The sequence below is a fragment of the Danio rerio genome, chromosome 20 (assembly GCF_052040795.2).
Source record: "Danio rerio strain M-AB ecotype USA chromosome 20, GRCz13ab, whole genome shotgun sequence".
Taxonomy (NCBI): Eukaryota; Metazoa; Chordata; class Actinopteri; order Cypriniformes; family Danionidae; genus Danio; species Danio rerio.
Window position 1 is genome coordinate 5,388,249 of NC_141040.1, and position 15,582 is coordinate 5,403,830.

Sequence of the window (15,582 nt, forward strand, 5' to 3'; positions counted from 1 at the left end):
CCCTGTTTCCAGCTTTTTAAAAAAATATTTATTAAACAGACAAGAAACTCTAAACGTTTTGGAACAAGTAAAGGGGGAATAAATGAAGATAGAACAAGTTTTGGATGAACTCTCCCGGGTCATACTGTACACTCAAATATTGGTCATCATAATATTACATCGCACACTGGGATTAGATTATGCCAACACCAGGAAAAAGTACTGTTTTGACAATACTCAAGAATGCTTATAAATGTTTTTAATGCATCTTTTAATTATCATTTTAATCCATATCGACCTAAAACTGAGGAGGAATTCAGTGATTTAACAAGAGGCAATACACGCAAGAAGTACTGGTTATACAAAGAAACTGTACTCAGAAAATTTTGTGCTAGAGTAAGGAGTGGGAATGTTTATTGTTTTGATTAATGAGAAAGAGATGATATGTTTCTACAGGTGGTTTGTCAGACCACTCACCAGTGTGAAGCACATTTAATGCAGTGAATACTGTGAAGCACACTTAATATTAATTAATGTACTGTGAGTTAATGTATTTTCATTGTAATCAATTGATGGATCATAATCGGTGATTGCTCAACTTCTGTTCTCTGATTAATGTTTGGCTAATATAAGAGGATTTATTTCAGAAGAGCTGTCATTAGAGATTTAAACATGTCCTATGAGCACTGCTTGATGTTGCAGATCACTCCGCTCTTGGGCCGTAGAGTTCCCGTGTCTTTAATGTCGAAAGACTGTCCAGGGACCAGACTGAACTCAAATCTCTGGAGCAGTTTGGCAAGCACAACTTTTGCCTCCATCTAAATGCAGAAACACGACAGAGATGATCATGATCACAGCAAATATCCATAAAACAGTGAAAAGAAATCCTAAAAAGGAACAAATTAGTGGTTTTACAAATTTAAATAATGACGTATTTACAATGTTGCTCTTACAAGATGTTAAAGTGATAGTCGAGAGGACATGCCTTGAGTCCTCATCATTCAAAATTGTTAAAAACAACATCCTTAACAGGGTATTGTCACATTCAAGATTTGCCATAGAATCATATGAGGGTTGGGGTTAGATGTAGGGTAGGGCCAGATATACAACCCTAAATCAGAAAAATATTTTAAAAAATATATAAAAAATGTGTTGTAAGAACCAAAACTAGAATAAGTGTTTATTTTGAAAATAATAAAATCATGAGGTACACATTAAATAACATTTGTTGTATTGTCTGCATTGAATAACAAGTCCAAACAAAATTGGGAATTTTTAAAGCACATTTTTTATCTTTCTTTTTTATTTGCGATTTCATACTTCCAACTTTTTCTAATTTAGGGTTGTAATAAGCATGATTAATATACATTATGCCAATGAAGAGTTCTCATAAACCACCAAAACCAATGTGGGAGCATGCGAGTGTGCATTTATGCATGTGTGTTTCATCACCTGTGAGAAGACCTGCCCTAGACAGGTTCGTGGACCAAGTGCAAATGGGAAGTAGCAGTAATAAGGCCTTTAGAATGGAAAACAAATTGAAATCAGCGTTTTCATGCGATAACGTTATAAAGTAGTGTTTATGTCATACAACTCTGACACACATGTTAAACTCTAAATTACTTCTTTACAACTTAAACTTTGTAAAAAAAAAAAAATGTTTTTATGAAGTTCCAGCCTTTATCACAGTAACATCAAGTAGAAAAACTGCACTAATTCAGTCAAGAAGGTACAGTATCCTGTTATATTTCTGTTTAGAAATTATAGTTAATATCATAAAGGGATAGTTGTAATGTAATGTATTTATTGTGTATGGCCATACACCCAAAGCGCTTCACAATCATGAGGGGGGTCTCTCCACACCACCAACAGTGTGCAGCATCCACTTGGATGATGCGACGGCAGCCACAGGACAAAGGCACCAGTGTGCTCACCACACACCAGCTATTGGTGGAGTGGAGTGACAGTGATAGAGCCAATTCGATGGAAAGGGATGATTGGGATGCCATGATCGTAAGGGCCGATAGAGGGACTTTGGCCAGGACACCGGGGTTACACCCCTGCTCTTTCACGAGAAGTGCCATGGGATTTTTAATGACCACAGAGAGTCAGGACCTCGGTTTAACATCTCATCCGAAAGACGGCGCTCACTGACAGTGTAGTGTCCCCTTCACTTTTACTGGGGCATTAGGACTCACAGACCACAGGTTGAGCACCCCCTGCTGGCCTCACTAACACCACTTCCAACAGCAACCTAGTGTTCCCTAGTGGTCTCCCATCCAGGTACTAACCAGGCTCAGCCCTGCTTAGCTTCAGTGAGTAACCGGTCTTGGGGTGCAGGGTGACATGGCTGTGGCAGTTCCCCTGAAAATGTTAATTACCACATAATTCACTCATTTAATCATCCTCAGTGTATTCGACTTTCTTCTTTCAGCTAATACTTTAGAGTTTTAGAAATAGTTTGGAGTTATTGTTAGGGCAAGTAAATAGTGAGTATATTGAAATCTTTGGGCGAGCTATCCCATTAATGATAAAGATATAGAATACAAAGAAACTTAAGCAGACTTAAGTAAATAAGTAGAGAGGGTAAAATTAAACTGAGACTCACGTAGGTGATAATGACTTACTTTGGGGCATTCACATCAAACCTCTCTGGATCAAACTTCAACGGATCTTTGAAAAACTTTTCCAGTCTTTGGGAGACATACGAGCTGAACTGAATGGAAAAAGAGTGTAGATCATGTTTATGTATTTAAAAATAATAAAATGAGTATTATTTTGTGGCCAGTGTTGTCAGAATTTCTTTACTTTTAACATTTAAAATTGTATTAATTCAGCTAACAATGTTTAACTAAAATATCCCAATATTTAAGTAGACAGGAGCTGATTTTGTTAGTCATGTTGGTGATGCTCACCATAACAGAACAGCCTCCAGGGATTTTAATGCCGTTTATGACCATGTCCTCATGAAGCCAGCGATTGGTTCCTGGCGCAGTGGGGTACAGACGCAGGGTTTCCTTTAACACCTGAATAACACAAAAGACCATTATAAGAAATGGATTTAAAAGCATTTGTGTGGTTTATTGTGCTGTGGAGACCCCTGTTAAATTAGGGACTAAGCCGAAGGAAAATGAATGAATGAATGAATGAATGAATGAATGAATGAATGAATGAATGGCAAAGACATTTGTGTTTAAAGTCTCTATGAACCAACCTGAGACAAGTAAGTAAACTTTCCAAGGTCTTCATTTGAAATTTCTCTTTTGGTTCCGAGGACTTCATCCACCTCTGCTTTAGCTCTGGAAATGAAAGGAATATTGAACTATAGTATTATAATAAAAGTCTGACAGAACAGGGACACATTTCTAACAAGTGTTTTACCGCTTGTATATCTCTGGATTTCTCCCTAATGCCATGATTGCAAATGAGAGCTGATTGGCTGTTGTCTCTTGGCCTGCAGAGGAATAAAGCAATAGTATCTGGCTGCAAGACATGCAAGCTGAGACAAGCAGTCTCAGACACATGCAATCAATAGAGCTAGTGACATCACTGTTAATGGTGGTGTCAGGGGCAGGGTTTGGTGTATGCAACAAAAACCCTGCATGCAGTCAGTACATATCCACAACAGTTTATGAACTAAAACAAAAGTGAGGAGTAACTCACCAGCTATAAAGAAAGTCACAAAATTGTCCAACATCTGCTCAAGATCATCTGTGTTATTAACATTTTCTTCCTCTGCAACAAAAGATGAAGAGTGTTACGCTACCTGTTAAAATAATCTGAATAATAAAATAATCTAAATATTAATCTAATGTTGGATCATGGCATTTGTCAAAAATATATCATTCAAAGACATTGAATATTGAAGAGACATTTTGAAAAGTGACTCCAGAAGTTATTTTATTTCCATGTCATTGAACATGAGCCTGTGAGTGTGGTATCATTTAAATATCTAGTCTTTTGTTAGCACGAAATAAAATCAATTTTGGCTGAAGTATATTTTATATCTGAAGTATACAGGGTTGATCTGTCACCAGAGTCAAAATTGGGCATTTTTGGAGATATCTCAGAAACAGGAGATAAATATACAGTTGAAGTCAGAATTATTAGCCCCCCTGTTTATTTTTTTCCCAATTTCTGTTTAACGGAGAGAAAAAAAATTTTCAACACATTTCTAATCAAAATAGTTTTAATAGCACATCTCTAATAATTTTTATTTCATGTTTGCCATGATGACAGTAAATAATATTTGATTAGATATTTTTCAAGACACTTCTATACAGCTTAAAGTGACATTTAAAGGCTTAACTAGGTTAATTAGGTTCACTAGGCAGGTTAGGGTAATTAGGCAAGTTATTGTATAACAATGGTTTGTTCTGCAGACTATCGAAAAAAAATATATAGCTTAAATAGGATAATAGTTTTGTCCCTAAAATGGCTTTTAAAAAAATTAAAAACTGCTTTTATTCTAGCCGTAATAAAACAAATCAGACTTTCTCTAGAAGAAAAAATATTATCAGACATACTGTGAAAAGTTCCTTGCTCTGTTAAACATCATTTGGGAAATATTTAAAGAAGAAAAAAAAAGTAAAAAGGGGGCTAATAATTCTGACTTCGACTGTATATTACAGACAGTAGCTTTGTGTATGATATTAGCAAATAAAATAATTTTACAAAATTGGAAGTCAGATTATGTGCCTGTCTTTGAAACTTGGATTAGGAGCTTAAGTTACGCGTTGCCCATGAAAAAAGGCGATATGAGATGCCAAACAAACTAAACACATGTAAACACATTGTAAAATCTGGAATCCAATTATGTTTCATATCAGTAATGCTGACTTGTAACTCTTTATAGGTGGGATTGGTTTGGCATAAATCGAGTTGTGGAGCCTACACATGTCTCTGTACATTTTTTTTTTTTTAATATTTTATTCTATTTATTTCCTAATGCTTTCTGGATGATATTGTATTATGTTGTATCCGACCATTTTGAATTATTAGTATTAGTATTTTGATAATTTTGATATTTGATAATTATTAGTATCAGTATTATTATTTTGAAACGGCCTTTGTACCCTTTTCTTTCTGTCTTTTTTTTTGTTTATGTTATTGTTTATTTTCTTATGCTAAAAACAATAAAAAGATTATTAAAAAACGAATAAAATCAAGCGGAGTGATCAAGATAAATAATAAAGAATAAGAAAATAAAGGAAAATAATAAAAATACATTTAAAGAGAGAGAGTTCACTGAAAAACTGAACTTATTTACACACCTTTAAGTGGTTCCAAACCTTGATGAAGTAATTCTGTTGTACACTAATGAAGTTATTTTGAAGAATGTTAGAAATGGGTAAAGATTGACATCCATAGTACAAAAAACAAACACTAGGGAAGTCAATAGTTACCGATTTCCAAAATATATATATATATTTTTTTGTTCAAAAGGCTGAGTAAATAATGACAAAATTATCCATTTTAAAACAGAAAACTCTCCCTTTAACCACTGAATTTCTCCTTCACTTGAGATCAACATACCTGCTGATTTGAGGATTTGTGTGAGAATGTCTTTGGGGACGTCCTCTCCATTTTTCACTGCTGTCTTCCTGTTTTGTATCCATTTCTCTCCCGTTTTACGCAAGAGTTCAGCTGCATCTCTGATTTGGTGTATAAGCTTCCAATTTTTGGGAAAAAGCTGAGAACCCAAACAACATAAGAAAATAAAAAAACCAATCATATAGAGTTAACCCTACTACATTACAGTGACGTGTTTTTGGATACATTTACTTACCCTAAAAAATGGGTCCCTGAGATCTACGGTCATGCCATTTAAACAAAGCTCTACTGCGTTCTGGAAGGGACTATCCTTTTGCGCCAAGAAGTTTAAATCAACACCAAAAGCCACCTGCGAATGCAAATATTACAACTGAGTACTGATAAACAGCTGATTTGACACATTAGACTTTCCCTTGGATCAATAAGAAGGATGGAGAAACCTTGCAAATGACATCAAGTGTAACACAGTTGACCAGGTCGTGCATGACGGCAGGGGTTTTGTTGTTGGCCATTTCCTCCAGCTTGTCCATCAGGCGTTCTGACATCTCGTCAAAAGTGCTTATCAAGCTTCGTAAGTATCTGATAAATAAGCCAGAAACAGTTACATTAAAAGTTATATCACTGTGGCAAGAAGGATCAGGCAAAAAATCAGCAGACCAGCATGAGCCCAATGGATTTTAAAACTCCTTATTAGTCTTTTTAAAATGTGTAGGGGGCGGAGAGGTATACATTGGCCATACGCATACACAGTCAGCATAAGGAACTAGGAGATTCAACGGTTACACACATTATGTGTTTATTTGGGTAATAGTACTATGTAGGAATGGAGACAGTGCAAATATGATTTCCTAAGAGGTGAATGAAGTCTTTTAATGTCACATGAAGAGTGCGTAGCCTATCTGCTTCAGCCCACAGACGTAGCACATAGTGAATCATATGAGCTCGGCACGGCCCCAAAAAATAACAAACCCATTTAAATCACCCAGAAAATTGTGTTTTAAAATGTAGAAACTGTGAGTCAGACTGTTATAGACTTGCATATTACTATTACAGACTGTGGCTGTAATAGTCTGATGCACTTAAGCTGAACAGCTCTGAGTTGTGGTATAAATAAATGTGACTGGCTATTTTCCAATAAGGGGAGGGGTTACTTTATGTCCCTCCCTGTCATCCTGTTTCATTTGAGATTGTGTCATAAATCGAATGAAAAAATGCCCATTACAAGCACTACACTGGATCTTTAAATGAGAGGATCTCAGTAAAAGACGACAATGGAGCTCATTCATGAAATGTAAGACTAGTGTGTCTTACATTAGTATTCTTGCCACCATATTTCATAGCCTCATCCTGCTTGAAATAATCACATTTCAGCATTTTTTTTATGTATTTGACTCACGAGCTGCTGAAGGCTGGATCCATGATGCGACGCTGCCTGTACCAGATGTCATGGTCCACAGCTGTAATTAGCCCATATCCCAAGAACCTGAAAAGAAGGATTTATATGACTTATACAAGGGAAATACTCATTTGAAGAAAATTCCGAATAAAATGTCAACATTAAAATGAAAATTTAACAGCTGAATATTGAACAGAGGTCATGGCATTTATTTATGCACAATTTATTCTAGCAAGTTTTTTTTTTTTTTTAACAAACTTCACTTATAACAAGTAATAATAAATACAAAATGTAAAACATTATGGGCTCTATTTTGACGGTCCATGCGCAGAGCGCAAAACGCAGGGCGCAAACGCTTTCAGGGCGTGTCAGAACTCATTTTTGCTAATTTAAGTACGGTAAAATTCGCTTTGCGCTGTGGCGCATTGTCTAAAAGGGTTGAGTTTATTTTCTTAATGAGTTATAGGTGTGTTTTGAGAGTAAACCAATCAGAGTCTCATCTCCCATTCCCTTTAAGAGCCAGTTGCGTCGCGCCATAAGCGCATTCACTATTTACAGGACGCAAAGTAAGTCTAAGTGGAAAAACTGAGCATTTCACAAGCAACCAGTTCAGTTTTTTTTAACAGAAAACAGTTAAACAGAGCATCTACTGCATGAGAATGAGAGATAATTGATCTACTTTCACTTTTGGATAGGATAACCTTTACACACAGACATCAATTAGTCTATAAATAATTGATTGCGTTTGTTAAGAGCAAATATTCATTTCAAAACTATTTCTAAATTCAGTTCTAATTTCTAGCAAACGAATAAATTAACAATAATGACCAAGTGTGTTCAAAAACCTGAGTTATATCCTAAAACACATGATGTGCCCCATACGGTCTAAAACCTAACAGGTGGGCAAATCTAAGCTTGTTTTTAATAAAACAAATATAAATATGGATATAATAAACAATACTGCTAATAATAATAACATTATACAAAAGCAAATTGTTATGTATGAACTGAAAAAGCCTCCCGAGATGAAGAAGACATAAAAGCAGTGATTTTTCATATTTATGTAGGCTAGAAAATAATATGTTTTGTAATATTTAATAGTTTATATTAATATCCTATATCTATTCTTATTATATCCTATATATATCCTTAATATTTACATTTTTTCATATGTAAAGATATTTGTCTATTGCTCTCTTGTGAGTATTAAGCAGTGTGTAAGTGAGGTGCAACTCTGCGCCGGAGTTTAGACCGGGTTAGTTTTGGTCTAATGAAAAATCTATTATAGTTTCTCAAAATAGCAACGCGCCAGCGGTCCGCCTCAGAACACCTTCCTTTTTAGACCAGAACGCCTATGGGCGCACATGAGCGCTAATGCATTTGCTATTATAACAGTGTAGCGCAACGCCTCAAAACGACTCTTGCGCCAAGCTGAAACTACCAAAAGACTAGTGCGCCGTGCCAGTCGCCACATTGCACTGGGTGTATGATAGGGCCCTATGTCACAATAGCAGAAAAAAGGACAATCTTAACTTCCATCTGATGGTGACTTTTACAGCATATGGCTCTTTAAGGTTTGTTTTTACCAGCAGATGATGACCCTCTAGGCCAGGAATGTCAAAATGAATTCCTGGAGGGTCGCAGCCCTGCACAGTTTAGTTCCAACCCTGCTCCAACACACTTTCAAACAAGTGGTTTTAAAAAAGCCTGAATGACTCAATTAGTTTGATCTTGTGTGTTCAATTAAGGTTGGAGCTAAACTGTGCAGGGTTGCGGCTCTCCAGGAATTCAGTTTGACATCCCTGCTCTAGGCCATTTTATTTTTTTCCACAGTTTATGGCTCTCCAGGCTAGTTTTTACAGTAGATGGCGCTCTAGGCTAGTTTGTGATTAGCCTGGAACGTGGAAGAACCCTGAAGGTATACTAGAACAAAACCAAAGGCTTTATTGAGGTCTAAAACTGCTTCATGAAGATCCATCTTCATTGTTGATTTCATACATTTTAAGTCACATATAAGGTTTTAAAGCACTCAGACATAAAGTAAATGTCACATAGGTAAAATATGAATCTAATGTGGCCTCTAAAATGATGGTGGTGGTAATATTCCTGCAATCAATGTAAACATGTTTCAATTTAAAAAAAAAAAAAAAACAAGTGTACCTTTTCCCAAACAAGTTAAATAGGCGTCTGTAGACAAATGGATCCTTGGTATACTTGGGTGACATCAAGATTGTCTACAAAAACAGAGAATTATCATTATTTGATTGCTTTCCCATATGAAAAACACCTTTGGAAATTGGTTTTGAACCATACTACACTATAGTGTATTATATACATATTATAATGTTTATAACACTTGAGTGCTAAAGCATACTGTATAATAACTAGACCCACAGAATGTGTGCGTGCAGAATTCCACCGATTTCTAGCCCATCATTAATGTTGTTTATTTACTTGAGTAAATGTGTGAAAATCTAGTTTTTCAGTTTTTAAATTAATTACAGAAACATTTACTAATATGAACATGTTCATCTGATTTATGTAAAATGCACTTTGTAATATTTTCTGTCTTTTAGTAGATATATGAGAGACTTGCTTTGTTTATCGAATAAAGTGCATCTATTTGGATTTACATTTTGAACATTAAATACAAGTAAAAAGAAAATATATATATTTTTTTTATTTCACATTGAAAGCTTTTAATTATGATACTCCCAAAATCATTCTGCAGAAATCTGCAGATTTTTACCAAAGCTTACTGCAGCAAAAAACATCAGCACATTCTGTCTGGAACTAGTTATAACTATAGAACAACTATAGTGAAACGATGAACTGCAATAATAGTATACTTCAGTTTTTACTACAGTAAAATGTGGTGTTTTGAAGTGCAATACCCTATGGACCCTTTTCACAAGACATCAGAATCCCATTACAGTCATCAAAATCTAAAGTTTTCAATATTTTGATTTTTTTTTTAACGTATGCATATTTTTATGCATTATATCAACTTTTTATCAACAACAAAACGGAATTACCGCTTATGCGAGGGCTTTCTAATGCAGTCTATTTATTTATTTACTTTTATTAAAGAATGCAAATATACAAGCACAATCAGGAGATCGATATAAGAGAGATACAAAGGAGAAAAAAATACAAACTACATTAGCTGCGGAAAGAAAAAAGACTAACAAAACAAAAGAAGGGGAAAATTACAATTGTATTAAAGTGTATGAAACTAAATTTAGAGCATTAGGAAAGCTATCTAACTCAAATCAGAGTCAACAGACAACAGTTCTTTATATAGAACCAGGTATCTGACACATTTTTTGTTTTTACACATATAGAGAGATTTGAGCAGTGAGTCAACTTCAGAAAATGTCGAAAAGTAGGGACTGAAGCCATGCATTTTTGCTTATAAAAATATTTCCAAACAAGATAAAACAGTTGCAGATAAGTTCTTTTGATTAATGTGAAGATTCTGGGTAATAACAAATAATTTATTTTAAACTAAAAGATTGTGCAAAGGTAGGAGGAGTGATTAAATTACGATAGAGGACAAACCAACATTTCTAAACAAACTCACCCATACAAAATAAATGTATTAAAGTTTCATCATACTTATTAAAAAATGTACAACTACTCAGAATATCAACATATTTGGAAACAAATGAGTTATATTTATATATCATATACAAATGAGATATATTTTATGCAATATTTTGAAGTAAATTTCTTTAGTTTTATTAGGAAGGTAGTAGGCCTATTTATAAGGCAACAAGCTTTTCTCCAGTCTATATTATTAATTAATGCAGCCCAATGAAATTTGCCTCGCCGAACAATACGATTTCTTTGCTGAAGAATTAGATGAATATGCTTATTATTAAATTTCTTATCATGAATGTCTCTAATGCAGTCTATGGGACAGGACAATAAATATCTTTTACCCAACTACGACGACATCCGCTACTGAGAAACCCGGAAATGTGAAAAGGGTCAAAAACTTGCGTATTGGGCAGGTATATAGGGTATTCGCTGTTGTATTACCATAGCCACACTGTTAACCCTTACTGTAGATTATGCAGTAAATAACTGTAAAATAGCCAGCGTTTAGCTATAATGAAAGGAAACAGTATTTTACTGTAAAAGGAGCAGGATTTGTATGAAATTCTGTAGTCCAAAGAATAAATTACAGTAATTTACTCTATGTACCATTACAGATATTTACTGTGATAAAAAATGGTAAATTACTGTTCAGCCATTACTGCTCCATCTACTCTGATGCTTTATGTTGCTATTTTATATTTATTTTATCTCTGTGTTTTCTTTGGTTCCTTTTATGTTTTTAACATTGAGTATCAGGAGTCAACCAATGCCACAAAGCTTATTAAAAGGTAAGTGTAAGATATGGACGAAATGCATTTAAAGGCAAAAATATTCACACAGAGCAAAGAAATTGTCACAATAATTTTTATAACTTTGTTTACTTTTTCTATAATTAATCTAATTTAATTGCCTAGTTTGACCTATACTTAAGATTTTAAATTGCACTTTCAACTGAATATTAGTATTTTGCCAAATAACTAGTAAAAATGTGTTAATAAAAAAAAAAAAATATATATATATATATATCTTAAACAACACGCACATACATTTTTGCAGAGACTCAATGAATTTGTCTGGAAAACTGGCAAGTAAAAGTGCCATTAATAGTATAAAGGCTTTCCTAAATAAATGTATAAATCATGATCTTTGTTGTGTTTTTTATAATTTTTTCCTACAGATTTGGAACGACATGAGAATCAGATTACTATTTTTTTTTTTTTTCTATGGATGAAGTTAATATTATTGTATATTTTTATTGTTTTTATTAAACGATATGTGCATAACTGTGATAAATGTAGGCAGTTGCTTTGAAAATATGCTATGTACCAGAGGTGTCAAACTCCTGGAAGGCCACAGCCTAGTAGAATTTAGTTCCAGCCCTGCTTCAACACACTACCTTTAGATTTAGTTTGATCAGGTGTGTTTAATTAGTATAACTGCACTGTTACTCTGTAGATTGTGCAGTAAATAACTGTAAACAAATAATGATTTAGGCATCACCACACACTCTCACAGGCTGTCCGTCTTTTTCTAAACAAAAAGGTGTTAGAAAGAGTTTTCAGAAAATGCTGGCCCTTTAAGAGAGCCAGGTGTTTGATTTGTTTACTGCTGAGTGTGCTCTATTCTCTGTCTATCAATTCAGATGTAGAGTCTGATATGTTTTAGGCTTAAATAAGAATCTTAAATGAGTAAGTAAAATGTGTTCAAATGTTTTTGAGGGTTTATAAAATAAGGCTGTGTTTTAAGTTATATTGTTGTTATCTTGAACTGTGTACTTGAAAGCTACATTGTTAGCTAGTTAGCCTCTCCTCATATAACTTCTTACATTACTTTTGTTTAAGTATATGTATTTATTTTATATTGCACACTGCCATAATGTACAGATGCTAACAGTTGTGTGTATCTTTCTGGCAACTAAGCCAAAATTAAATTCCATCATCTCAGTAAGGTAACGTGCACATCATCACAGGGAATCACAAAACATGATACACATAGCCATCCACACACAAAAGCTCCCCTGTCAGGTCCCAGGTTGTGAGTTTGTTGCTAAGTATTTTTCAGAGCTGTGTTTCCATCTATGAATTTATATTTAAAACAATAAAAAAGTTTGTTGTCATGAGATAACTATAACAATAAAAGATTGGATCCTTTGGTTTTTCGGTGTTGCCAACTTTATTTTTGTTTTCTATAATTATTTTAAACTTTTTGAGATTTGACACAGTTTTTAATTATTTAAAACTTTAAAATTTAAAATAATTATTTAGCTTTTTGCTGTTCAGTTTTTTTTTTTTTTTTTGCATGGTCAGCATTGAGGAGAGAGTAACACATTTCACTGCAGCACTTTAAGTGTGTGTGTGTGTGTATGTTTATTGGATATGTGATTGTGATAAATGTTAGCAGTTGCTTTAAAAGAATGCTATATAGCAGGGGTGCTTAATCCTGTTCCTGGAGATCTACCTTCCTGCAGATTTCAGTTGCTATCCATATCAAACACACCTAAACCAATTAATTACGATCTGAACACCACGTGATAATTACAGGCAGGTGTGTTTGATATGGGTAGCAACTGAAATCTGCAGGAATGTAGATCTCCAGGAACAGGATTAAGCACCCCTGCTATATACCATGGGGGTCAAACTCCAAGTTACTGGAGAACTGCAGCGCAGCAGAGTTTAGTACCCACCCTTCTTTAACATTACCTGTAGATTTCTAACGAGCCTTAATTAGTTTTATCAGGTGTGTTTAATTAGAGTTACAGCTTAAAGTCCCAGTCACACTGCACTTTTCTCCCTTTAGACTTCCATTCATACGCATGTGAATGCTGCAGACCTGGAATGCTAGCTCATGCGAAAAATTTTACAGTTTGCAGCATTGGAAAGTTCAAGCTTGGAGAACTCTGAACTGTGAAATCACATCATGTGATTGCTTGAGACTAATCAAAGATCAAACCATGACCTCTCTGAACAAAAATTATGGACCAGTTGCTTGCTTTTTCAATCTCTAAATATTTTGTTTAATCCCACTCCTTTTCGCAGAGCCATATGACAGAATTTTGCATGCTTAAACATTAGTTTGACTGCAGCCTTGCTGTGCAGACCTGTGGCTCTCAGTAATATGTAAGATGATATTTATATCTGCTGATTTCTTAATTTTGTTATTCGTTTTCTGTTTTATATTTGTTTGCTGCCAAAACAATAAAATAAATTTGTCAGAATTTACAACTTAATTAATTTAAAGAATTAATAAAAGGCAAGAATACTAATTAATTTTAGTAACGCCTTGACAATGTTGTGAGTTGTAACACTACAGTACAGTAATTAACTGTACACAGTTTCCAGTTAGTTACCACTACTGCTCTATTACAGTGAATAACTGGCAACACTGTTGCCAGCTATTCACTGCAATGGTTCGGTTACAGTAAACAACTGGCAACACTGTTGCCAGCCACTCACTGTAATGGTTCAGTTTCAGTAATTAACTGGCAACACTGTTGCCAGTTACTTACTCTAACCAAACTTTTACAGTGAGTAGCTGGCAACAGTGTTGCCAGTGTTCTACTGTAAAAAAGCCTGGTAAGGTCTAACAGTGCACTACAGAATTACCACAACAGATTTATTCAAGTAATTTACTATAGTATATTATAAACTGGCTGGATTAAAACACACACACACACACACACACTTAAAAAATTCAATATTTACCTTCGTAGCCTCAGGGCAGTGAACCACTATTGCGATATAATGCAAACTGTTGATTCTGTAAACTGGGCCATATTTTTCTGCCCTTAAAAGAATTTTACGACAAAATTATCAAACAATAAAAGTCCCGAACAGACTGAATATGAAATAGCGATAGGCGCAAGTTCAAACAAGTAGCTGAGGTAAAAATGAAAAAAACATGATACGAAAGTGTCATACCATTGAAGAAACAAGTCATGTATAAGGCTGTCGTCGGCATACATCGATTTAGTAAGAGATGGTGAATGTCCGAACAGAAAACTGTAAGAATATACATTTTCAAGTAGTTTATTTGAGCCTCAACAAAAACACGCAAACAGAAAAATCGTATTGCGATATATTTGTATCAAATAGCCTACATTTATAAATACAATATTCAACTTTCTTACTTGTCTCTTGGAGGTCCAGGTATATGATCATATTTCTGATGTACATAATGAATGTACAGACAATACGCAAGAAATGCAGTAAAAACAGCAGAGAGCAGGTAAAAAATTATATATAAGATCCATTCTAAGATCATGATGGCTTTGTACTGTAAACGTCTGCACACTGCCTATAACTACTATCGAATGTCAAATAATGTCATGTCCGGTGTTACGCCATTCCGTGACCATTGAAGTCTGTGACCGTAGATGGCGTTGTTATCACTCCTCTGCGTTTTATATGGTTCATTCATCCTTCCATCCATTCATTTTCTTTTCAGCTTAGTCCTTTTATTAATCTATGGTTTATTATTATGGTTTTTAAAAGTACAGTACACACCAAAAACATGGTTTTGCTATAGTAATATTGCAATATTAGTACTGCACTAAAACTATAATCATAGCTGTACCTGTGAAAGGTTTTTAACAACCTTTAAAGGTTATCCAATTACGTCTACAACAACAAAACAGATTTCTATTATACAGATTTGATTAAAAACATGTACATCTCTTTTGGAAGGGAACGTAAACCATATTTGTAAAAAGGTTTAAAGATGCCATTGTGAATATTATTATTTTTTTAAATCAACAATTTTACAAACAAATACTGGTGATAAAGCACTGCAATGCAGTGGTAAAATGTTTTCAATCAAATATTTACATATAAACCAAAAACTAAAGGAAAAAAACTAAACATTTTATATTTAAACTATGTCACCTGTCACTTTATAAAATCATTCTAATTCACTACATCACATATCAAAGGACAGAAATTCAATAAACAAAAACTGAGGTTATAACTAACCGGTTCTGCATCCCACTACTTGGACCTAAATTATAGACGCTTGTCAAAATGTGTTCAAAGTTAAAACATCCAATGCTAAAGAGA

General features: G+C 34.3%; 2 protein-coding genes across 4 annotated transcripts in view; both read right to left on the reverse strand.

Moving 5' to 3' along the window:
• Positions 1-15,582, reverse strand: part of cyp46a1.3 (cytochrome P450, family 46, subfamily A, polypeptide 1, tandem duplicate 3) — a gene marked incomplete at its 3' end in the record, with an annotated part of 47,689 nt that overhangs the window by 5,356 nt on the left and 26,751 nt on the right. The window contains 2 exon segments of the mRNA NM_001045298.1: positions 3,482-3,512; positions 10,822-10,835.
• cyp46a1.4 (cytochrome P450, family 46, subfamily A, polypeptide 1, tandem duplicate 4) lies at positions 217-15,294 on the reverse strand. 3 transcript variants are annotated; one of them, XR_015517500.1, is made up of 15 exons: positions 14,658-15,294; positions 14,449-14,529; positions 14,233-14,314; positions 9,089-9,162; positions 6,929-7,015; positions 5,973-6,111; positions 5,768-5,881; positions 5,515-5,671; positions 3,643-3,714; positions 3,361-3,433; positions 3,194-3,278; positions 2,895-3,005; positions 2,337-2,695; positions 1,432-2,251; positions 217-797 (listed from the first exon to the last, which is right to left on the reverse strand). XR_015517500.1 is itself a non-coding variant. In NM_200479.2 (15 exon segments), coding segments are annotated over 14 exon segments (1,335 nt in total). In that variant the 5' UTR covers positions 14,493-14,529; positions 14,658-14,841; the 3' UTR covers positions 364-656.

What these genes read in the sequence shown, in the direction of transcription:
- cyp46a1.4 (XM_087296466.1), bottom strand. Translation starts at nt 9,153, where the DNA reads ATGTCACCCAAGTATACCAAGGATCCATTTGTCTACAGACGCCTATTT. An exon ending in ACAAATCCTCAAATCAGCAG is followed by an intron (nt 3,715 to 5,514) that starts GTATGTTGATCT and finishes CTTTTGTTGCAG; the next exon opens with AGGAAGAAAATGTTAATAAC. An exon ending in AGTTTACTTACTTGTCTCAG is followed by an intron (nt 3,006 to 3,193) that starts GTTGGTTCATAG and finishes TGTGTTATTCAG; the next exon opens with GTGTTAAAGGAAACCCTGCG.